The sequence below is a fragment of the Electrophorus electricus genome, chromosome 14, assembly GCF_041902795.1.
Source record: "Electrophorus electricus isolate QZ-2024a chromosome 14, ASM4190279v1, whole genome shotgun sequence".
In the NCBI taxonomy this organism is placed as follows: domain Eukaryota; kingdom Metazoa; phylum Chordata; class Actinopteri; order Gymnotiformes; family Gymnotidae; genus Electrophorus; species Electrophorus electricus.
This window is the reverse complement of record NC_137510.1, coordinates 9,602,501-9,626,500: the sequence shown is the minus strand read 5'-3', so window position 1 is coordinate 9,626,500 and position 24,000 is coordinate 9,602,501. Positions and strand designations below refer to the sequence as shown.

The following is a 24,000-nucleotide window of genomic DNA, read 5'->3' as shown; positions in this document are numbered from 1 at the left end:
TGGATGTCTTCCAGATGTCTTGTTTCCAAATTATCTTGTTTCTTTTAGAAATATTTCATATTAGGGAAGGATAATGTATAATGATTTCTGTCATACCTTTAAATATCGAGTGTCCTGTATGGTGAAGTAACAGGATCTTATTTGACTGGTTGGAATCCAAAGAAATGACTGAAGAAGTGAAACTGAAGAAGATCCCAGCATTCCCATATATATCTGCTGTCATCATTCAGAAGCATTTGAACATATTCCTAAATCCATGATTGAGATGTCTAATGCAAGTGTTCAATTGTAGATCATAGATTAAAGGGAATTTTGCACAGATCCTTTAGAAGTGAATGGAGGTGGTTGCTGGGTTAACCTGTAGCTGACTCACAGTGCTGCTCTTGCAGATGCCATTAATGGCACAGCTGTGTCCACCTGAGCACTCCTAATATAATAGGGAACATATAGTATATAATATTCTCTATAGTAGGGAAAGGGAAGTTTAAAAAGAGAAGAGTGTTTTTTTTCTTTCTTTTCTATGTTAGTGCTATGTGTATTTGTGGTGATGAGATCAAGTCTATTATAAGGTTGGAATAATAATTTTGCCTGGAACTGGAACCGGTAGTCTTTTTCTGGAAGTGTGTATGCATACCTGGAAGACATTGTAGACCTCATTATGCAATACTGCTATTTACTTTTTGACCTACCAGCTATCATTAAGGATACTCCAGGACCATGACCAGGAAACATGTATCAGGATGCATGTGGAAAAGTCTCCCAGTTGTATGGGTGGGGGCACCTCCATTGCTTGGCCTGCTGAACCTTTCACTTTTAAAACAAGACTTCACCAAGGCCTGCAGCCTGCAGCCACCACTGTGCCTGTTCTTAAGCAGACTGGAAAATGTTTTGCATTTATTCAGGAATAAAGAGTGGCACAATGTAGGGAGGTTGCCTGAGCCTGAAAGACTGGCCATGTCTCTGAGCAGCTCAGTGGAAGGAGGAAGAGAGGGGTGGATTAGACCTGCATGGGGCTCTGATGGTTACACATGCTAGTCATGGGTTTGTGTCAAGGGGCAACAGAGTGATGGGGTACCCTAGGAATATTTAACTTTAACAAGTGAAAATATGTTCAGTGTATGAAAATAATTCTGCTTTAACAAGTACTACTCTTTTGGGCCATTTAACAATGAACTAAAAATCATTGATGGGTTTTATTGTGGATGTGAACATTCTGTGAAAACAGAAAGCTATTGGTTTAAGACTAGTGAGTAGACTGAACAGAGCCATGAATAATGCAGATGTCGTGCTGCTTTGAGCGTGTCTGTGTTTGTAATTTGGCCAAATATACCCACTATTACAGGGAAATGTGTACATTCTTATGTGTAGGGACATTTTGCTTTCCGTGTAGGCAGTGTTTAGCCACAGTGTTGCATAGTTCAATGGAAAATCCCCTTTACATAGACAGTAATTAAAATGTGTGTTTCTGTATGTGCAGCGTTTGAGTTTATGTGTGTGTGTGTGTGTGTGTGTGTGTGTGTGTGTGTGTGTGACTATTGGACTAAAAGCAGAACACTGGAAAATGCTGAACGAATCTTGGTATAATATACCAAAGGATTACTGCAGAATAATTACTGCATCTACGTTTACAGCATTTGGCAGACACTCTTATCCAGAGTGACTTACAAAAGTGCTTTGCCATTTACTCATAGATTGTATCATAGCCAGCAGAGTAGGTTAGAGTTCAAGATACTATTTATCTAGAATACTGTTGAAATACAGGGATCAATGCTGATGCGTAGAAGCGCAAAACAGGTATAAACTCTATCTTAAACAACGATAAGGGCAATAACAAACCATATCCTACAATAGGTGGTGGCTTACAGGGATTTGTTTGCAATGGTGAATTTCAAATGGACTCTAAAAAAGGGTTGTTGAATATATATTTCAGTATTTTAGTTAAATTGACTTTCCGTTTGGGTCTCTGCTTTGAAGAGAAGGGGAGATGATAAAATGTCTCACTAATGAGTGAAGGCTGAGAAGATTTAAAGGGTAATGTCACAAGTCAAGGATTTGTAGGGCATACAAGGGCAATGTGAAACTCTGGACCTTTGTGTGAGTGTGTGTGCCTGTGAACTAGACATCGAGAGATACTCTTAGATACTCTAGACTGTGGGTGTATGATGGAGGAAAGAGATCGGGAATGATAAATGGGGGAGGACACAGGAGTAAAGATAGCAGCGGGGTGGAGAGACTAATATCGTGATGGAGTGATGGAACAAATGACAAAAGAGGTGAGGAAGAGATACAAGAAGAGTCCAGTAGGTGGAGAATGGTAGAGAAAGAGTGACATCCACCTAATGATCAGAGATGGGGGAAGGGCATGAAGATGGAGGAGGAACCACCATGAAAGGCACCTCCAAGGTTCCAGTAACCAGCCTGGTGCCAGTACTGTGGAGACTGCAATTTCCCAACATCCTCTCTGGCTAATTAAGCACTAATGAGCACAACGAGGTGGACAGCCATAACAATCTGGGACCTGGCATTAATTAATGTGTGTGTGTGTGTGTGTGTGTGTGTGTGTGAGAGAGAGAGCGAGTGAGAGAGAGAGAGAGAGCGAGAGAGAAAGAGAGAGAGAGCGAGAGAAAGAGAGAGAGAGAGAGAGAGGGGTTTATAATCTGTGGTTTGTGAAGCAGTGATAGTTGTGTTGCCGGCCCAGCCACATAGACCAAGCCATCTTATATTCTGCAGTCTTTTTGTCTCCCTAGCTGCAATTTGATTTGATTTTTCACACTTGTCTCAATACCATGTCCACTTTTTCAAAACACTTATCACATTAACCATATCAATAGAATATGTAAACTAAACTATCTATACTTTGGCATTGCTTTGATACAAAAGACATTCAATCAACACTTCCTCCAAAATTCAGCACATTTTGATACTCTGTTAAAGACGATTATCTTTCATTTCAAAACCCAACAAAATTCTGTTCACTGTGGTTGGAAATATGTTGCAGTTTGACCTACAAATGAAAATATACACTTGAAGACAGATTATTCTGATTTTCGAAGAAGGTTTATTCAGTTTTCTTGTTTGCAGCTTTGTTACCATATATACAAAAGTGCTCATACTTGCATTGAAATGTGCATGTAATCACTGAAGGGATTTTTCCACTATTACCGCAGTCCATGTACTGCTGAAACACCCGGCTGTCATTTCAGCTAACAAGCTACCCAGATAACATTCGGTGAGATGTTGATAAAAATCTGTGGCCAAATGCAGTGGACAGGATGGATGGATCAGGCCAACAGTAGACCGCTGATACTGATAGGCAGATAAATATGTGCAAATTACTGTATATGGTGAAAATATTGATTTGGTGATATAGTATTTGTTATCGAATATATATATATATATATATATATATATATATATATATATATATATATATATATATATATATATATATATATATATATTTCTTTTCTGAACTACTCTATATTGTACTGTGAGAGCAAATGGCAAAATACAGTAAAGCAGCTTTTGTGATTTATTTTTCTTTATCATATATTGTTTTACATTATATAGTAAATATAGTTATTCTGGGTTTCCGATATAGTAAAACATTAATTCAGTTACAGGTTACTGTAAATTTAACACAGTCTTCACATCTATTGTGAGAGATGGGTAAAGAATATTTGTGGACACAAAAATAGAGGATTTTGCAAAATTGTTTGCATTTTGCAGTTCATTGTACACTGAGTGACAGAGCAGTCTTGTGGGAGAAAGCATATGTTATAGTTATGTTATAGTTATGGCAGCCTGAGTCACTTATGGGTGAAATATGACATTTTAGTGGTATTTTGCAACAAAGGTCAACTGATGCTCTGAGGCGGGCGTGTGTTTCAAAAGCACAGAGTTTTGAAGTGGACATGGTATTGTGATAAGTGTGAAAACGAATGTAAAAACTGCAAAATACTTTTAAACAATGTATCATGCATTAGGGTTGCTGATATTTTCTAACTGGCATCATCTGTGGAGAGTAATAACATTACTTTGACTCTATTCTCAGAATGCTAAAGCCTAAAGATTAAGGTAAGGCAATACAGAAATTCAGGTGAAACCCTGTTATGAGTGCTTTGTTAGTGGGAAGCCATGTATCAGTGGTCATAAACTGCTCACAGAGAGTTGTGAGTTTTCTCAACAGTCATATTGAAATCCAGCTGCTATCATTTGCTGTCATTCCACAGAGCACTGACACGTCGTTCTCGTCTACTTTCACCCGGCAGTGGCTTAGCCTTTCTAAGGGTTTCTCTATCATTTTGATTGAAATATGGGTTTATTTGTCATACTTTGTTTTTTAATTTCTTTAAATATGTGAAACTACTACATGGTAAAGTCAACTTCAACATAGTACAGGGGACTGCCATTCTTTCAGTTTTTCTCAGATCAATGGTCTTAACTGTGTCTGGATTTAATTTCTTTTGCAGAATATAATGAGATGCGTGTGTGTGTGTGGGTGTGTGTTTGTGAGGAAGATGTTTCTGTTTTTACTGTTCTGAGCTGAGCATGGATTATTGCAATAAACTAAAATGAAAGCTAGTGAAGAAAAACACATTAGATGGAAATAATAAAAGCATCAACTCAAAAGAACTAAAACAAATAATTATTGTAACAAAAAAAATATTAAATAAAAACAAAAAACATAAGCATAAAATATGGATAATTAGCTTATGTACGATATAACTGACTACAAGTCTGAGTAATTTAGAATATATTAAATAAAAGTAATTAAATAGCTATGGTCTGTAGAGAGGGACATGTCTGTCTCAGGCTCTGTACACATCCTGCTCTGGGGTTCTGAATGGGAGTCAGTACAGAGTCTGAGAAAGATATGTCCTGCTCTAGAGGTCTGTACAGAGACGGAGACAGACATGTCCCCCTCTGAGGATCTGTACAGAGTTGAAGACAGACATGTCCCACTCTGGAGATGTGTACGGAGTCAGAGACAGACATGTTCCCCTCTGGGAATGTATACGGAGTCGGAAACAGACATGTCCCCCTCTGGGGATGTGTACAGAGTCGGAAACAGCCTCTGCTTTCACTTTGCCCCTCCACATCACTCGCTCGTTTCAATGCTCTGCCAACCTGCAGCCCTGGAATAATTAAAAATAAAATTTGCAGTTGGATAAACTCGAGTGTTCATGTTTTAGTGACATTTATAGTCTTTCTTAGTCTTGTATTTCAAACAGAGGTGTGCATGTTTTATTTACAAGGACACTGTCACAGATGTGAAGAATACACAGATCTGGACTGAATATGGTAGAAAGGCAGGAAGAGTGGGTTCAGCTGAATATTTCTGTACATAACATGGAAACTGTCCTCTTTTAAACAGCAGTGTTGTTTGAGAAGTGGATGCTACTTTGTACATTTAATTACATACATCCTCCAGACCCTAAAGAGCTGGGGGAGGGAGCAGGAAAAACATCCAGTTCCCATACCAGGAAGTATTTAAAAAATAAGATCGGCAAAGAATTTCCACAGCATACATGCAAAGTTTTGTTATGGAAATGCATTAGCCAGTTCTGGAAAACCAGTTTTGGAAGGTTTTAGGAATTATATTAGCAAATACATGTTACATTTCTATTGATATTCCATGTAATTGCTCGATTTATTATTATTATTATTATTATTATTATTATTATTATTATTGTTAAACAGACCACCTTTATGAAAATGACAGTCTGGCTCCTGTTTTAGATCAGTTAAATAAACTAAACCTTTGGCGGTAAATTCTTTTGTAGTTTAGTCTGTGATACAAATGCTTTTCTGTTCTTTCTTCTTGTTACATTTTGCACACATCATTAAAGTAAAAGAAAAGGTGTTCAAATTTCACTGATCTTCACAATGAATTAAGCCATAGATGAATGAAGACATGAACAAAATAACACGTGAACTTCTCATGAAAGTGTTGAGTACACTGCGCTCCCTTTTCTTAGCTCCTCCTACAGGTATCAAACTAGGGCAGGTGTGACAATGCAAAACAAACATCACTGTCAGAGACAGTAACAGTCAGACTGAAGACTTTTCTTACGCACGTAAATGTGTTTTTCACTGCTTTTTGGCCCTGAATCTAATTCAAACTACTTTAATCTTTATTTTGGCAATGACCAACTTTACATGCATCAGTATCCCTTAAAGAAACCCCTCAGCGTTCTACACCCATATATATATATATATATATATATATATATATATATATATATATATATATATATATATATATATATATATATATATATATATATATATATATATACACACACATACATATATATATATACACACACACATGATAGTACTGATAGTTTCCCGAATTCAATAAAGCCTTGACCAGTTCCTCTGCCTTTCAGACGCAGAATCACTTCCTGTACCAGTAGCTCTGATGTTAATTCCGCACCCACTTTAGCATTAGCTCTTTAACTCATTCCAGTAACGCTTAACACTTACTACTGATTTAACACTGCCATACTGAATTTATAGATTAAAAGATAACAGTCATAAACAAACTCACTGGAATGTATGTATGACTGTGCAGAGGGTAAAGTATGCAGAAAGGCTGAATGATACGCGGGGAACTGGTGTCGACATGAAAATTATATCCCACAATATGCATAATAAATGCTAGTTTGTAAAATGATGTCATTGTGAAAATGCAGGGAAATGTGAAGTGTAAAAGTGTGAAATGTGTAAAAGTGTGAAATGTAAAATGATTCCAGCAGGAAAATGTATTGCTTTTTTAATCTATGTTAATCTAAGATTGCTTTTAAGACCATGCACTTATCTGACACATCATAAAGATGTTTGACCACATACCACACAATTCTTTTATCTCCCTCAGGTGCTGTCATGCACTATGCATCTCTGGGTTTTGTAGTTATTTATATTGTTTGAGGTTGATTTTAGAGCAGCTAACAGAAGCAGACAGAACTGTGGGTGTGTGTGTGCGTGTGTGTGGGTGTGTTTGTGTGGGTGTTACATGTTCTAATATTATAAGAATGCTAGAACATTAATTTAAAGTGAAGCTGGAAGTACACGTTGTTTTCCTATGAATCAAATTAGATATGTCGATGCTCAGAGGGCGATGCCGTGAAGGAACTGACTGAGTGGAACTTCCAGGGCCAGCAAACAGCAGTCTTTTGCATAAATTGGTAGATTGCTCACATTTTGCTCACATTTTTTAACTATGAACATGTTATGAACAAAACATGTTTTTACACGTTTTCATTTTCATTTTCCAAATGCTCAGTTCACAGATTCTGTTGATTGCTGGTATATGTCATCAATGAGTGCATGTAAAATCTGTCCCCCAGAGTATGATTTCCCACTGTATGATTTAGAAGTTCACTGAATGTAACTCACTGAATGAACACAGCTATTTTCTTTAAATTCTGTCAGAGAAAAAGTGAATTTACAATTTTCTTTTAAAATTAAGAAAAATGTAGTTTGGAAGCCTGAAATTGAAGGAGCATTCACTCTTAAAGGAACATTCCACATGAAACATACATTATATTATTTGTAATGATTGTGTTTACTGTGTTTAGAAGAATTAAACCAACCATACCCAGTAAGACCAATAACAGCCCATTTGCAGTGGGAGCGCTGACCATGTCTCTGACCATGTCTCTATCTGTGCCTCTGACTGTGCCTTTGACCATCTTTGACTGTGTCTCTGACCATGTCTCTGACCTTGCCTCTGACCGTGTCTCTGGCTATTTCTGTTAGAAAACTTTAGTCCTGAAAAATACCCTGCCTCCTCCAAGTATATGGATATCAGTTCTCATATATCAGTTCTCATTGAATCACAACTAATTCATATCTGCCACATTTAACAATACGGAATTATATATGACACTTTTGATTATACTTGCCGTGCTGCTTTGAAGAAAATCAGTTCCATCCGTTGTAGTAAAACTATAATTTTATTAAAATACACTGCCCTCTACTGGAAATCTAGGCATACTGCATTGATATTATGTATACTGTGCTTCTTCTTTTTACGTCAAATTACAAAGCCTTTAAACATTTCGTTTTTTACATGATTTTCTTCTCCTTTAAGGTTATGGACACACTGTCCAAACTTTCAAACACAACAGCTGCACAACAAACTGGAATAAGGTAAGGTTTAGAAATCAGGAGTTAAACAAAGATGATCAAAGACTATATAATGTTTAGACTGTCAGTACATGCATCTCTCTCTCTCTCTCTCTCTCTCTCTCTCTCTCTCTCTCTCTCTCTCTCTTTCTCTTTCTCTTACTCTCACTTTCTCTCTGTCTCACTCTTTCTCTCTTTCTCTTACTCACTTTCTCACTTTCTTTTTCTCTACGTCTCACCTTCTCTTTGCCTCTCTCTCTGATCTAAAGGCCATTTCCAACAGAAGAAAGCGTAGAGGATGAGGACATCTATAATCACCTGGAGGACCTAATAGAGTAAGAACACCCTAAGAGAGGCAGAACATTCTAATATAAAAAGGACATTCTTATTTTACTGAATTCACCATAGCTAGCAATCCACATGCCTGACTGACTGTCCACATGCCTCGCAGCTTAGAAAGAGTGTCTGTCACACTCTTATGCATTTACATTTATGGCATTTAGCTGACACATTTATCAAAAAATAAACAAACCAAAAAAAAACAAAAAAACAATATTACTCAATATACTTGAGCAACTAAGGGTTAAGGGCCTTGCTCAGAGGCAACTTGGCAGTGGTGGGGCTTGAACTGGCAGCCAAGTTAAGTACCTTAACCACTGAGCTTTTTAAAATTTTCCCCTTTCCTCTTCACACATGCACGCGCACACACGCATGCACGCACTCACACACACACACACACACACATGCTCACGCCTCGTCATCTTTCTGCTGTCCATGGAGAGCTAGGTCCTGCTCACCTCCTGGTCCTCTGCTCAGCACTGCTCTAATGTTGGAAGAGAGAAAAGTCTGGGGTTTTTGCACAAAGCAGTCAGCAGGGGATATATCCTGAGTAAGCCCATCTATAAACACTCAGCAGTACCGACAGGAGACAACCAGATCTGTGTGTATACGTGCATGCATGTGTAGTGTTTGTGTGTACATTTGTCTTTGTTTTAGTTTATTCTACATTCATTTGATACTAGTCATTATGCTAATACTAATAATGAACACACACACACATACACACATTCACTATAGTGCTGCACAGTATGGGAAAAATAGTATATTGCAACTATATTGATACATACGGTGTTTGCAGTGTAGATGGTTTTATGACTTCGGTATCACAGCGTAATTATTATCAAAATTATCATATATTCTGCATCCCTAACACACACATAAACCCACATACTGAGAGACCTTTACTTAGCTGTGTGCTGGCTGGATATGATGTAGTGAATATTCGCGCTCTCTTCAAGTGTCTCAGCTTACTGAAACAACAGTCAAAGTGTCAGAGGTGTCTTCACTATTCCAGTGGTTACCTCCAATAGTATCCCATCACCCTCTGACATAGACACTCACACCCCCCCCCCCCCCCCCCACACACATAGTTAGATTATCTGTCCTTCTTTCATGGTGTAGACATGCCTTTTTCCAGATGGGTCGGGGTGTTTTTTGTGCAAGGTGTTTGCTGCTGTCTTTCACTTTGGAGGGATGCGTGCCTCTGAGAACATTCTTGGAAGTAACTCACACCAAAGCTCTGACCAGGAAAACAGATGCACACACACACACACACACACACACACACACACACACACACACACACATTGAGTGATCTGTGATAAACACATTGAGACCTAGCTCCAGGTTGAGTGATGGCTTATTCAGATGTTGGATCAGTCTTTCCCCTAAAGTACAATTTCATTGTTTTGTTATGCTTCTGCAGTGCTATAAAATGGTAGAAATTATACTGCTTTACTAGGTTTGAAGTCCTCCAGTAGCCTCCCAAAAGCACAGTAGCCCAGACATCACAGTAAGATGTGATCCTAAGATGTGATCTGATAGTTATGAGCTAAACAATGCATTTGCTTAAGTGATTTTTAATAGTTTTGTTTTTTAAATCTGGTATTAAAATCAGGTACACAGACATATTTAAAATCAGATACATATTTAAACACATGGTCACTACAGCTCCAGTACAGCTCCACTGTCCCCACACACGAACTAAGAAGACTATAAATCCCACACACAATCCAGTCATTGCATAACACTGCCATAACAGAAATCTAGCCAACACAGATAAACTTCAGACCAAAAGATGAGTCAGCTTTCAGTCAATTTAAAAACTGTCAAATTGGTGCAGATGTGGATTGATGTGTTGATGCGTCTTACCTCCCGTGTGTGTGTGTTTGTGATCTATGCCCTGCAGTGAGAATGGTGTGGATGATGAGGAAGACCTGTATGACTGTGTATATGATGATGATGGTGGGGAGGTGTATGAAGACCTGATGAAAGCAGAAGCAGTACCTCCACCGGTGAGTGGAACACTGCAGATTACTAACCCTCTTTCATATACAATTCTTTTCCTACAGAACTGACTTTTTAGCCAGCAGCCCTCTAATAAGAAGATTCAATTAGGTTGGATTTAACCTTGGCAGGAGCTCAGTGGTTCATCTGAGGGGACAACTGGAATAGATTAAAATCTGTATGGCTGTTCAAACAGCAAGACGTTACAATACAGTAATTTCATTGACGTGCCGGGTGAGCATGGTGCAAAATCAGCATGAGTAAATGCAGAAGACCATGACACATGGAGGGCGAAGACATCTAACAAGCTGCCTACCTCTCGCTGCCTCTCTCTCTCTCTCTCTCTCTCTCTCTCTCTCTCTCTCTCTCTCTCTCTCTCTCTCTCTCTGTCTCTGTCTTCCTCTCTCTTGGGGCTCAGGTCTATGGTCTACAGTGTACGTGCGTGTGTGTGTGTGTGTGTGTGTGTGTGTGTGTGTGACTCTGAACTGACATTGGACGTTTCATCTAATTCCAGAAGCAAGCTGAGATGGACATCAGGTTCTGTTGTCTGGCTGAGATCAGACAGACAGAGGAGAAGTACACCGAGACACTGGAGTCTATAGAGAGAGTACGGCCCTTTTCATAGTATCATGTAACCTTCACCAGCCACACGATTCATTTAATTAAACAGCCATTAATGCTCAGCCCATGGTCTTGAATGCCATGATGTGAGAGAGGAAAATGCCAACCATAGGACGCATTAAATCATCCACTGATGATTACAATGTTTCTGATAGACACTATTACGCCCCTTCACACTGCGGAATGTTGTAGGATGTAAATGTATGTCATAATAAATACTCCCTGTAAAATGCACTGCAATTCAATCTAAAGTGCCTCTTTTCTCCTCTCTTCCTCAGTGCTTCTTAAGGCCTCTGGAGCAGTTTCTGAGCCCTGTGGAGATCGAGAAGGTCTTCGTCAACATTCCTGTGAGTTTGGAGGCGCAAAGAGGTTCCCTCATAGGCCTGCGGTCACCAGCACACTGTCCTGCAGAGTTCCGGCCTTCCGACACTGACAGATAGATCAGCTGTGTCCCATGTTGAGCTGCAACATTGTGTAAAACATTCTGCACTAGAGCTCTGCACCTAATGTATAGATGTCCAGCCCTGCTTGTGCAAATATAATATCCTAAAGAGTTTAGTTTTAACAAGCCTGAGCCAGCTAATTAAGTCCCTCAGGAGCATCTAAATATTGGAGCCAAATGGGATAAATTGTGGTGGGACGTAAATTAATAAGTTCTCTAGTAGCATGGCCGAATGTGCAGGGTTTCTTGGGACCCTCTAAGGACAGGGTTTTGTGTGATTGTGTACCCTGACTATCTGCCCCCTGCTGTTGGAAACAGGAACTTGTGAAAGTGCACAAAGGCCTTCTGCAGGACCTCCAGAACTCTATCAGTCACCAAAGTGCCAGCAACCTCTTCCAGGTCTTCATTGATTACAAGGAGAGGTAAGACCTTACTCTGCTCTGAGGAATCTATGATTTCTAGTACTGATTTTCTTTTGAAAATCTCCTGAATTAATGTATCTGTTTATTCTTCCAGTCACTCACTCAAAATCACTCACTCACTCATTAACTTTCATTAACCAGATCCGAAAATGTGTTGGAAACATTAAATTAGCCAAGAGTCCAACAGACCAAAAGATGTCATAACAAGAAACATGTACAAGAAGAAATAATGCATATGTTGGAAAGTGGATAGAGGGAGAGAAAGTAGGATCTTTTACCTCTTACAGGTTACTCATCTATGGGGAATACTGCAGCCATGTAGAAACAGCCATTGCTTGTCTGGATAACATCTGTAAGGATAAAGAGGATGTGAGGCAGAAATTAGAGGTAATGCGCCCCATTACTGCTCAATTAGTGGTTTAAAAGTTTAGTTGTAGCTAAACACTTCCATCTGCTGTTTATCTGTGGTATTACAAACTGCCCTCTTCTTCACTTAATCCAAATTATTGTATATTATATCTTTGCGCATACACCAGATATGCTACATGACTTACATCACTGGATAATGTTTGTGTTGATAGGTCTGTTCTAAAAGAGCAAATAATGGGAAGTTTACGTTAAGAGACCTCCTCGTCGTTCCAATGCAGAGAGTCCTAAAGTATCATCTTCTCCTACAGGTTAGCATTGTGTGTGTGTGTGTGTGTGTGTGTGTGTGTGTGTGTGTGTGTGTGGTTGCAACCTCCATCACTCCATAACTATGCAAACAATATCCATACTTTGAAGTATGTTTATATTTAGAAGCCTGTTTGCCAGTTCTCCAATTCACATAACAGTATTTAAGTCCAATTAAGTACCAATCATCTAATCTATCTAAACTGCTGTTTTCTATATCATATCTACTATTGCAATGTCTTGCTTGTCTATGTGGAACTGGAGGCCCCCAAGGAAATTAGCCTGATTGTTCTCCACCACTCACCATTTGGACATGGGGGTGTCACACACATATGCCTTGTACAGTATATGTTCCTGTATATCATCCTTGACACTTGGTTGTGTCTCCCAGCGTATGCTGTCACTGACGGCCTCTTGCATGATTAGTGATTCTGTGCTGTCCTTCAATCTTGTCTTTTGGTACAACTGTCTCAAGTCAGCCACCTCTGCTATCTGCTGATGGTACATTCCACTGAGGGCAAGTCCTATTAACCTACCACAGCACCTCTTCTGCTTCCATGGTGACCTCATCCCCTATGTGACTGAGGCGCACCATCATCAGCTTATGCTTGAGGACCAGATGTATTCATGGATGTTTCACATCTCACCCTGCACAGTGGAACTTTGTAGGCCTCTTCCCCAAATTTGAGCTGGCCAGATAACTGCGCCTACTGGGTATCTGATGACAGACAGGACAAATGTGTTTATATATGTATATTTATACACACACACACACACACATATGCGTATATATATATATATATATATATATATATATATATATATATATATATATATATATATATAGAGAGAGAGAGAGAGAGAGAGAGAGAGAGAGAGAGAGAGTCTGAGAGTGAACAGATGATGAAGGACCTGATGATGGGTCTCTGTCTGCAACATCCTGTTTCTCTGGAAACCTTGTGAACTTCACTATAATTTTTAATATCTCTACATCTTTTACTGCAGTACACTGCAGTTACTCAGGTTTTTTTGGTGTATATATATATATATATATATATATATATGTATAAGTAATTTATTAGAGACACCTGCCGTTTCACAGTTGCATCTTCCTTGTATGTAAATTAGACATTTGCAGCATACAATCAGGTAAGCAAGTTTTCCGTGGAGCAATTTCAGTGTGAATCCACATTAGAATTGGAAAATTGACCTGAGTGCCTTTGAACATGGCATGGTCATCAGTGCTAGATTGCTGAGGCCAGTCTTTCAAAAACTGCCAACCCTGCAAAGTTTCTCATGCAAAGGTGTGGATAGTATACCGGGAATGGTGCAATCAAAGGAAAACAGCCAGAAAAAGAGGATCCTGTGGGTGTAAACTACTCAGAAATGAAATGGGTCAGAGGAGGATGTCAACAATTAGTCTGATAAACAGGCAATGCACAGTAAAGCAGTCTGCATCTGTCTGGGAACATGACAGTGAATTTTCCTTGCTTCCCTGGTCTTCACAATGCCCACATCTTAATCCTATAAGGCATCTCTGGGATGAGGTAGAGCAGACTGTTCGGAGCATGTTAATACCTTCTGTAACAGTGAGCGGTAAGGAGGCGGACGCGTGTGAGGAGAAGAGCGAGATTTATTATGGGCAAATCCAAAATCAGAGTCGTTAGCAGTCCAGGGTCATAGAGTGTATACGGAGATTACAAAACAGGCTAACAAACGAAGGCTTTAAAACACACAATGAACCTCATGCAACCATCAAACAAACAATGAACAGCCAAGACATAGAGAACGCAACAGGGTTTAAATACATGAACTTAACAAGGTAGAAACGAAGGACAGGTGTGAGCAATCAAACGAGGGGCGGGGGAAAACGAAACTACGGCATGGAACTAAAATACACAATACAGGGAAACCACCCTCACCCCAAAGCGGGCAACTCTGGGGCGCGCAAACACATGATCCTCCAAAACCAGAAAAAAAAGGACTAGGACGAGACAACAACAGGGACAGAACGATCCAGATGCGGAGCAGGGACAGGACCCAGACGAGACACAGGTCTGATTGGACGCCTCCGATTGGTCGCGTCGTTGACTGGGGAGACGAACTGGCTGCTGGGTATTGTAGTGTGCATTGGGATTTGCGTCAACAAATCCCTGACCGTATGGGCAAAGATTCCTGCAGAATGATTTCAACACTGACTGGAGTCTATGCCGTGAAAAATTGCTGCGGTTCTGAAAGCCAAAGGAGGTCCAATGTGCTAAAAGTGTCTCTAATAAAGTGTATTTACAACTGTTAATAAATAAATAAATAAATATATATATATATATATATATATATATATATATATATATATATATATATATATATATATATATATATATATAAACAGTAGTATAGAACATTTAACAGTGCACCCAATGAAGAGTACCATGTTATGCATATGTATTGTGTATTCTCTGTGTGTGTGTGTGTGTTGTAATTACCAAGCAAGTAGGATATCATTGTGAAGCTTCATGCTAATGAAAACACCACTTTCTTGAGATTCACTAAAACGCAATCAGCACCTGCAGTACTACAAGCCGCCACTAGGGCACAGTGTAGACTACACTGAATTCTCCTGTACACATAGGGTAGTGTGGTCAATGTAATCTTTCAGCTCTGCGTTCTTCTAGGCTCTATGTGTGTGTGAGAACAGTCAACATATCCTGACATGAATATTTCATTGTGGGCCTCTCGCTGTCCATCATGCATTGCATGCAGTTTATGCGCTGTGTGACCCAGACATGCTGGGATTGGAAAATAAATGAGTGGGGCTAGGATGAAGAGAGACAGACAGACAAAATAGACAGAAGGAACAGAAGGTGTGAATACCAAAATAAAAATGAGAGAATGAGAGAGAAAAAGAGAGAGAGAGAGAGAAAGAGAGAGAGAGAGAGAGAGAGAGAGAGAGAGAGAGAGAGAGAGAGAGAGAGAGAGAGAAAGAGCATGAAGGGGGGATATGTGAGAGGTAGAGAGATTAAAGGAGAAAGAAAAATAATAGCAGGGGCTAGAAGGCAGAGGTGCAGTGTGAGACAGGGTCATGAACGGCAGTGTAACAGAGAACTAACCAGAGTACAGGAGTTAGAATGACAGCATGCAATCAGCAAACCAGCCGTCTCCCACAGACCCCACCAGCAGTCTCATACAGACCCCACCAGCAGTCTCATACAGACCCCACCAGTAGTCTCCCACAGACTCCACCAGCAGTCTGATACAGACCCCACCAGTAGTCTCCCACAGACTCCACCAGCAGTCTCATACAGACCCCACCAGCAGTCTCATACAGACCCCACCAGCAGTCTCATACAGACTCCACCAGCAGTCTCATACAGACCCCACCAGCAGTCTCCCACAGACTCCACCATTCTCTAACAAACCCCAGCATTCTCCAGCATTCTCCAGCAATCCCCCAGGGTTTCCCAGCATTGTCTAGTGAACTCTCCAACAAGCTCCAGAACTCTACAACAAACCCCAGCATTCTCTGTCAAACCCCAGAATTTTCCAACAAACTCCAGTTTTTACCAGCATACTCCCAACATTCTGGAAGAAACGCCAGCATTCTTGTCCATCAAAACTCAACATTTGCAGCATTCTCTAACAAACCCCAGCATTCTCTAACAAATCCCAGCATTCTCTAACAAACCCCAGTATTTTCAGACACAACCACAATTCTCTAAGAAAGCCCATCATTCTTTGAAAAGCCCCAGCAGTCTCCGACATAACCATCTGCAACTAAACATTAGCATTTTATTATATAGCAGTTAGTTTCTAGAAAGTTTTTTTGTAGACTCTGGCTTAAAGATTTACACAGCGCAGACAACCATAGTATTTGGGGCTGACTGGCTTAGCCATTACTATACACATTTAGCCATTAAAGAGTGCATGAAGAACTCGATAAGATGAAGTTGTGAGCTGCATGTTTGGAGCAGTGGCTATTGATTAAATAACAAAGTGGATAAAGAGAGATGACACAGACAGAAGTCTGTCCTCTTCCAGAAGTGAACCCTGCTTTCTACAAAATCACATGCCTTGCACAAGACTTGGCATGCAATGTCTTTGGTTCTTTCTCATAGATTAAACATATTGTTCTTGTCAATCTTTCGTCCAACCTTACTGTGTTTTCCGGCTCCTTCCAACGTGCCCCCTCTCTCTCAGTCTAACTATTTAACTCTTTTACCATGTCTGTCTGTCTGTTTCTCTTTCTCTATATGTCCCCATTTCTCTATTTGTGTGAGTAAACTGAGTGGGGGTAAAAAAGTAAGATGGCAGGCATCTTGCATTTGATAACGACACGCAGGTTCGGGCTGACTGAGGCAGGGATTTGGCTGCTGTTGGGTGGCAGTCTGTCAGACAGGCTGAAGGGGAGGCGTTTATCAGGCGGGAGCGAAGCCTCAGCAGTCGGGCCTGCTTATTCCATACACCCAAGGCCCCGTTTACCCCATCCAGCAGCATGGAGGCAATCTCCCAACCTAAAAGACTTTTATTTCTCATTCCAATTCTGGAAACTGTGATTCTGATTCGGATAGCATTTCCAACTTGGTGTTTATATTGCCGTGTGTGTGTGTGTGTGTGTGTGTGGGTGTGTGCTAGACTATGAGTTTATTTGAGTGTATGGGTATGTTGGGGGGGTGAGTGGCATGCATGATAAAAATGTTAATCATGGTAATTCTTTGTGCTTGTTTGTTTACTTTGGTTTAAAGTTGGTAATGATAAATAGTACATAGAGCATAGTACTTGCGAGCTGGAGGGAATGTGATTTTAACAGCTCTTGCAAAACTATTCACATAATTCTGGATGTGCAGTTAAGCACCTGTCACAGAGACAGAGGCTCTAATGGCATCACCCCGGTGCTCTGCCCATCTGGCAGGACGTGACTCAATCCCACGGTCAATAATTACCATCAGGAAACTAGTGTCTGAATGCCCTAGTGATCTGTGCTCATCTTTTGTTTTTCATTTACATAGGAATTAGTGAAACACACTCATGATAGCACAGAGAAGAGCAACCTGCGCAGAGCCCTGGATGCCATGAAGGTGAGCTGGGTGAAAATAAATAAAGTATTCATAAAAAAAAGACAAACGTTCTCAAACAAACCCCACAACCTCTAAAGACAAACATGCTCCAACAACAACATTTTCCAAAGACAAAAACTTTCCAACACCAACATTCCCCAAATTAAGAGAAGCATGCTCCAACAAACACCAGCATTCCCCAAAGACAAGGAGTATCCTACAAACATTCTCTAAACAAACATTAACCCTCACCAAAAACACCCACATTTTTCTAACACCAGTATTCTCCACAAACCCTCTCCAACAAATGCCAATGTTCTCCATCAAACACCTTCATTCTCCAGACCACACCAGTGTATACAATTAGCTTTAGAATATTCAGAAAAAGAGGTCAAAAGCCAAATCAATATTTTTATTATAATTTTATTATATCTTATTTTCTAAAATGTGTCTATTTTAAAAATGTACCTTATGTTGTTACACTTACTGTGACATACACACACACACACACACACACACACACACACACACAGACAAAATTTTGCTCCCCTGTTCCCATCAGTGCCAAAAAATCTATAGAATCACACTTGCATTCCTCTATGTCCTCGTGAAATACTGCATTTTTGAATTTGGCTTCACTATGTCTCTTGCGAGTACAACTAAGCTCCTTCTCAGAGTCCTTTTACTGAATTATAGCTCAGGTTAAAACCATTTTTCTTTGACTGCTGGTGAAAATCTCTGAGGTGTGAAAGGTGTACAGCCTGACTCCAGCTGAGGCCTAGGCACTGCTGTTATCTTCAGCGCCACAAAACCCTTGATTTCTGCTCACGTCCAACACCGTGTTGTCCTAAGACATTTACTCTCTGACTATCAGTGGGGGGGCCCCTCTTGACTCACTGATGATCAAGATAGCACACGAAGGCATCTTGACAGGTAAGTGTCCTGTAATAGATGCAAGTGACGCAGAATGAAGAGTGCTGCTAGCGAAGAGGAGCTGTGATGATTTCATTCGGCTAATTTAACCACTTAGCATTGATTGGGCTGTGGTGCTAACACGGTTAACTGCCTCGAGTGCTCTAGCTATCAGGGTGGAGAGCTGTGAACAGCCCCTTCAGTGCCTGATTAGCCTGCGGCGCGTGAAGGAGGAGAGGCTTGCAAGACCTGGCAGGGAACGTAACAGTGTGTTTGAAAATGATATAAACACTTGCTTTCTTTCTCCCTGTCATTTCTTTCTCTCTTTATATATTTTTCTTCCTCTCACCAGCTCTCCCGCTCTGACTCTTCCTCGCACTCTCTCTCTCCCTAGTGTTTAATCATAAAAACCAAAGGTAGAGAGAGTTTGAGCATGAGGAAGTTAAGGGATTCGTTGGCATCTGAACAGGGAAGGGAACTGCTGGAATTGGAGGATGGAAGTCTACTTAGTGCTGCCAGGAAGGTTGGAATGAAGGTGTATATCACAGGGTTCAAGAGTCTACTCATCCTTGTGTCCATTTGGTTGTGTGTTGGTTTTATGTTTTTATGCAGGACTTGGCGCAGTACGTCAATGAAGTGAAGAGAGACAATGAGACATTGAGGGAAATTGACCAGTATCAGAAATCCATCGAGAACCTAGTAAGTGAAATCAAACATGTGCAAGCAGATAACACATAAACGTACGCGCGCGCACACACACACACACACAAAGTGAGTTATCAAGCACTGTAGACCAGAAACAAATCAAATGAACAGCTGAGGTTTTGTAAGTCTAAAGGCCTGCAGGAGACAGCTGTTGTGGATCACTTCCTGAAACACTGCCCCCTCCAGGTTGCCTGGCTCTGCAGATCCTCATTCATCACCTGGACCTGCTCAATGAACCTCATTAGCTCATTCCCACAGGAGCTAATCTGTGCAGTTAAAGAGACGGGGTATCTCTTAAAAGTGGCACATTTTTTTTTGCCTGTCCCCTAGCACAGTTACTTGCATTTGCAAAACATAAATGATCATTATAAAAATAGACTGTTTTATTCATCAGTTTAATCTGTTTTATTGTTATGGAATTGGAATTAGAATACTTACCACAAACATGTGATTAAATGTTTTTTTTCCCAAAAAGTTAATAGTTAATAGTCCTTAAAGGACTGGTACTTTCACCACGAATAATGAAAGTCCATTATTGTCATTCTCCAGGTTTCCTAACCATAGATTAATGAGCATTTTGCACAGAGAATGCCCATTGTTGAAAGGTTCAACCAAAATCACATTTACACTGACTATTTATGTTTCATACAGTCATTCCACCAATACATGTCCAGATTTTGTTTTCACATGATAGAGAAGATAATGACATATTGACCCTAAGAATCATTACACTAAATCTGCACAAACTTAAAAAAGTAAAGTCACCTGGCATTGCCGTTGTGGTTTAGGACAAAGTGTGACTTACAGTCATCTCTCAAAATAGGCAAAACTGTGCATAGCTGCAGGTTGGGGTGGACAGCTAGAAGTGCATCTCCCTCTGCATGGTGTCATTCTGCCCGAGCAGAAGAGTGCCTCCCAGTTTGACTTGATGCTGTCTTTTGAGACAAGAGTATGAAGATCTTCTGTGTCCAAATTATGTGAAGATATGCACTCCACAATAACTGACAGACTTCTATGTACACCTGCCAACAACACTGACCGCATACAAATACACAAACGCGCATTACATACACAAACGCGCATTACATACACAAAAGCGCATTACATACACAAACACGCGTTACATACACAAACGCGCATTACATACATAACTGTGCATTATATACACAACTGTGCATTATATACACAAGTGTGCATTGCATTAACCATTATTGCAATTGTACTTCCCCCAATGTAAATCAGTATTTTGTGTTTTTTAAAATTGTTTTTTGTTGTTTTTTGCTGCTCTTTCAAAGCCCATACAATGTATTCTTCATGCCTGTTCTCAAAGCCTGAACAGTTGTGACTAACCTGTGGAGGACAGCTTTTGTCCATTTGCATCTGTTAATCAGAAGCACTACAGACTTCAAGTTTACTGTTTTTTTCTTTTTTTAAACTGATATGGGCCCAGCTTCCCAGATGCCTCGCTGTGCCGAGGCTGTCCAGGCTGTTAGAATGAACATTCAAAGCGATACCTGTTCCGCCTTCTCAGTGAGTTCTTTGGGCTAGGATGCTTTCGGGGCAGCCACAGCTCAACTGTTTACTGCAGTGAGCCAAAGTGATCATAAACCCAACCCCCCTGCCACACATCCAACAGCGCTCCACTCCACTTATTCAGCACATATAAACTCTCAGCCAAAATGGTCTGGAGAATCAGCTGTAATGGATGAGTGTAAGCCGTAGGCCTGCAGCACAGGGTGGGCTTGCCTGATTTTTGATTTTCCTTTTCAGAACCAGTGCCTGCGAAACTATGGGCGACCAAAAGGAGATGGTGAGGTTCGAGTGACATCGGTGGACAAACGAGCCAAACAGGACAGGTGGGTGTGTGCTACAGAGCGTGTCATCTGAGCAGAGCATAGCCATGCAATTTCACCCACAATGAGGTGCAGGTTTTCATAAAGTTGGAGTGCTGCAAGATCACTGCAGTACCAATTGTGCAATGGGTCACAATGAAACTTCAGTTATACAAGCTTTGAGTTCTTTAGGTGTTTTCATAGTGACCCTAATTAAAACTTCCCTTCGGTGAACACAATTAGGGTCTAAAAACATATGTCTCAAAAGCACATCATTTCCCATCTTCAGCGACGTGTCTGCATGATGCACAGTAGGAAAAACAATATTATTGTGTTTTGGTGGTAAAATAATTTTAGATTAAAACTTTTTTGCAGTCTGCTGCTGGGTTTCCTTCAATTCAGTAATACATGTCACCTTTCTTACAATGGTGTTTTTTTCATCTCATTTTGTTAATCTGAGAACTCAAATTTTTAATGAATGTTAAAAACAAGAACTTGTCCTGGCTCAAGCAGGGAGTGAAGAGTGGGAAACAGACACTGGGTTGGAGTTGGAATGAAGTTGAGCGTAGGGACCGCAGAACGCTCTGAGCGAGGAGCGAGTGTGGCGCGGGAATAGGAAAAGTTGGAACGGTGTGATTACAGAATGCTTTGAGCTAGGAGTGGAATGTTCTGCTGCTGCACTCTACTCTGGCGTGGACGCTGTCAGCCCAGAAGCTGCACTGCATCAGATAACATTTCCGAGAGCCCAGCCATGCCAGAGGGGCACCGGCGCCAACCCAGATCTCCTGGCCCTTCTCTTCATTTTGGGCGCGTTTCTCTGCTGCAGGCACATCTTCCTGTTCGATGCGGCTGTGATCGTGTGTAAGAGGCGGGGAGATGTGTATGAAATGAAGGAGGTAATCGACCTCCACAGGTTCAAGATCACCAACAACCCCACCTCAGATAAAGAAAACAGAAAGGTGAGCCTTCCTACATTCTTGTCTGAGCGAAACCTCCTTGGTCAAACTCAAACCGCAGTTCAGGGGCAGCGTGGGATAGAGAGAGTTGGGGAGAGAGAGGTGTGGGGGAGAGAGAGAAAGAGGAGGGGAAGACAGAGAGATATAGACAGAAAGAGAGGAGAAAAAGTGAGAGGCAAGAGGCAAAGTGAGAGAAATATTCCTCTCACTGTGTTTCCTTGCCATAATTAGTTAGTGCTTCACATGAGCAGTGGAACATCTTTCATACCCACAGATGGTGTTTCCTATTAAACACTGCCTGATTCCTATTAAGCATTGCCTGCTTCTGCTAACTAACGCAGCCGACACACAGCACTGGCTAAATGAGAAAGCATGATGTCGTTTGTAATGCTACATCACACGTTACCATGCCAGAGCTTTACTGTCTGCAAGATAATGCCATCATTATCAGTCATCTGTAAAAGACAGAGAGAGAAAGAGAGAGAGAGAGAGAGAGAGAGAGAGAGAGAGAGAGAGAGAGGTATCAGATCTGCTCTTTGCATGGAGGATCTTTAGGAAAGGGCCAATGAGGTACACTTGTATCTGTTTTTTATTTTTAATATTAAAAAAAAATTATTAAATTAAGTGAGTAAGAAGCACACTTTCAATATTAATCAAAGAGGCTATTGTTTTTCCCCTCTTCAGAAGTGTGTCTTCTCATTAATCTCCTACTCCACACCCACATCCCCCCAGGCTCACAGGCGAAGCACCTGCGTACAGCCGTGGCCTGGCTGGGTGCCGATTGCTGGTGGTCACACGCTCATTAACAATGACTCGCTCCTCTATCACCACACCCCGTGCTGCAGAGCAGAGAGGGAACAGTCTGTCCTCCTGCTCTGGCTTGCAGAAATGACCTCTGACCTGGGTTTGATGGCCTTAATAGGAAGAGGTTTTGATGATGTCTAAGTGTATTCTGTGTGTATGTGTGTCTGGTCGAATACACGTGTCTGATTCTGTGTGCGTGTGGTGTTTATGTTTCTGCATATGTGTGTGCATGTGTTTGAGTGTGTGTGTTTTGTGTTTGTGGTCTCTTGCAGTGGTCCCATGGATTCTACCTCACACACAACCAGGGTCAGAATGGTTTTGAGTTTTTCTTCAAGACCAAAGAGCTAAAGAAGAAATGGCTGGAACAGTTTGGCATGGCAATGTGAGTGCGTGTGTGTGTGTGTGTGTGTGTGTGTGTGTGTTTGTGTGTGTGTGTGTGTGTGTGTGTGTGTGTGTGTGTGCGTGTGCACGTGTGTGTATTGGACCTTGCTTCTCTTGTTTTTCAGGTTTGCTCATCTATCAGATATATTTAGCTAAGCTGTCATCCTCTCTGACAGCAGACACTAAAACATAATCCTCCATCACCACGCTGACATGGCCTGAGGCCAGCAGCAGCACTCCGGAGCCCAGTGCAGCCTGGTGTGCTGTCAGCCTGGCCTCCTGCAGTACTGCTGGGTACGGGGCAGGCTGGGTTCAAGAGGGCTCAAGCCCCAAGGTCTTGTGGGAGCCATGGTGCTGTCAGGTGGCTGGGCTAGTGCAGACCCGCGCAGGCGTCACTCGGCCAGTTCCGCCCAGAAAGTGGCTTTAGGCAGGCTTCAGTAAAACTGTGCAACTGGATGAGAGAGAGAGAGAGAGAGAGAGAGAGAGAGAGAGAGAGAGAGAGAGAGAGAGAGAGAGGAAATGGAAAGCACAAGAGAGAATGATGGGGATGGAGTGAGAGGTGGGGGAGGAAAATGAGTTAAATGTTATTTTGATTCTTAAATTGTTTGTAGAGTGAGGACACTCAGCATGTACTGCTGTACCACTCCCACCCCACACAAACACACACACACACGTTCGTTCACTCAATTAATGAATTTGTAGCCAAATTGAAAAGAAGAG

General features: G+C 41.0%; 1 protein-coding gene across 5 annotated transcripts in view; it reads left to right on the top strand.

The window, feature by feature from the left end:
- The window catches only part of vav3a (vav 3 guanine nucleotide exchange factor a), a 76,282-nt gene that overhangs the window by 29,451 nt on the left and 22,831 nt on the right, over positions 1-24,000 (top strand). For 3 of the 5 annotated variants that reach the window (XM_027013279.3, XM_027013281.3, XM_081695839.1), the window contains exons 3-15: positions 8,102-8,160; positions 8,406-8,471; positions 10,385-10,490; positions 10,997-11,089; positions 11,382-11,450; positions 11,864-11,967; positions 12,255-12,354; positions 12,549-12,644; positions 17,643-17,711; positions 19,215-19,301; positions 21,078-21,163; positions 21,966-22,098; positions 23,172-23,281. In XM_027013279.3, coding sequence (XP_026869080.1) covers positions 8,102-8,160; positions 8,406-8,471; positions 10,385-10,490; positions 10,997-11,089; positions 11,382-11,450; positions 11,864-11,967; positions 12,255-12,354; positions 12,549-12,644; positions 17,643-17,711; positions 19,215-19,301; positions 21,078-21,163; positions 21,966-22,098; positions 23,172-23,281 — 1,178 coding nt within the window. Of the gene's footprint in view, positions 1-7,104; positions 7,194-8,101; positions 8,161-8,405; positions 8,472-10,384; positions 10,491-10,996; positions 11,090-11,381; positions 11,451-11,863; positions 11,968-12,254; positions 12,355-12,548; positions 12,645-17,642; positions 17,712-19,214; positions 19,302-21,077; positions 21,164-21,965; positions 22,099-23,171; positions 23,282-24,000 lie in introns of those variants that run through there. The other 2 variants (XM_027013282.3, XM_027013280.3) reach the window with 2 other exon arrangements.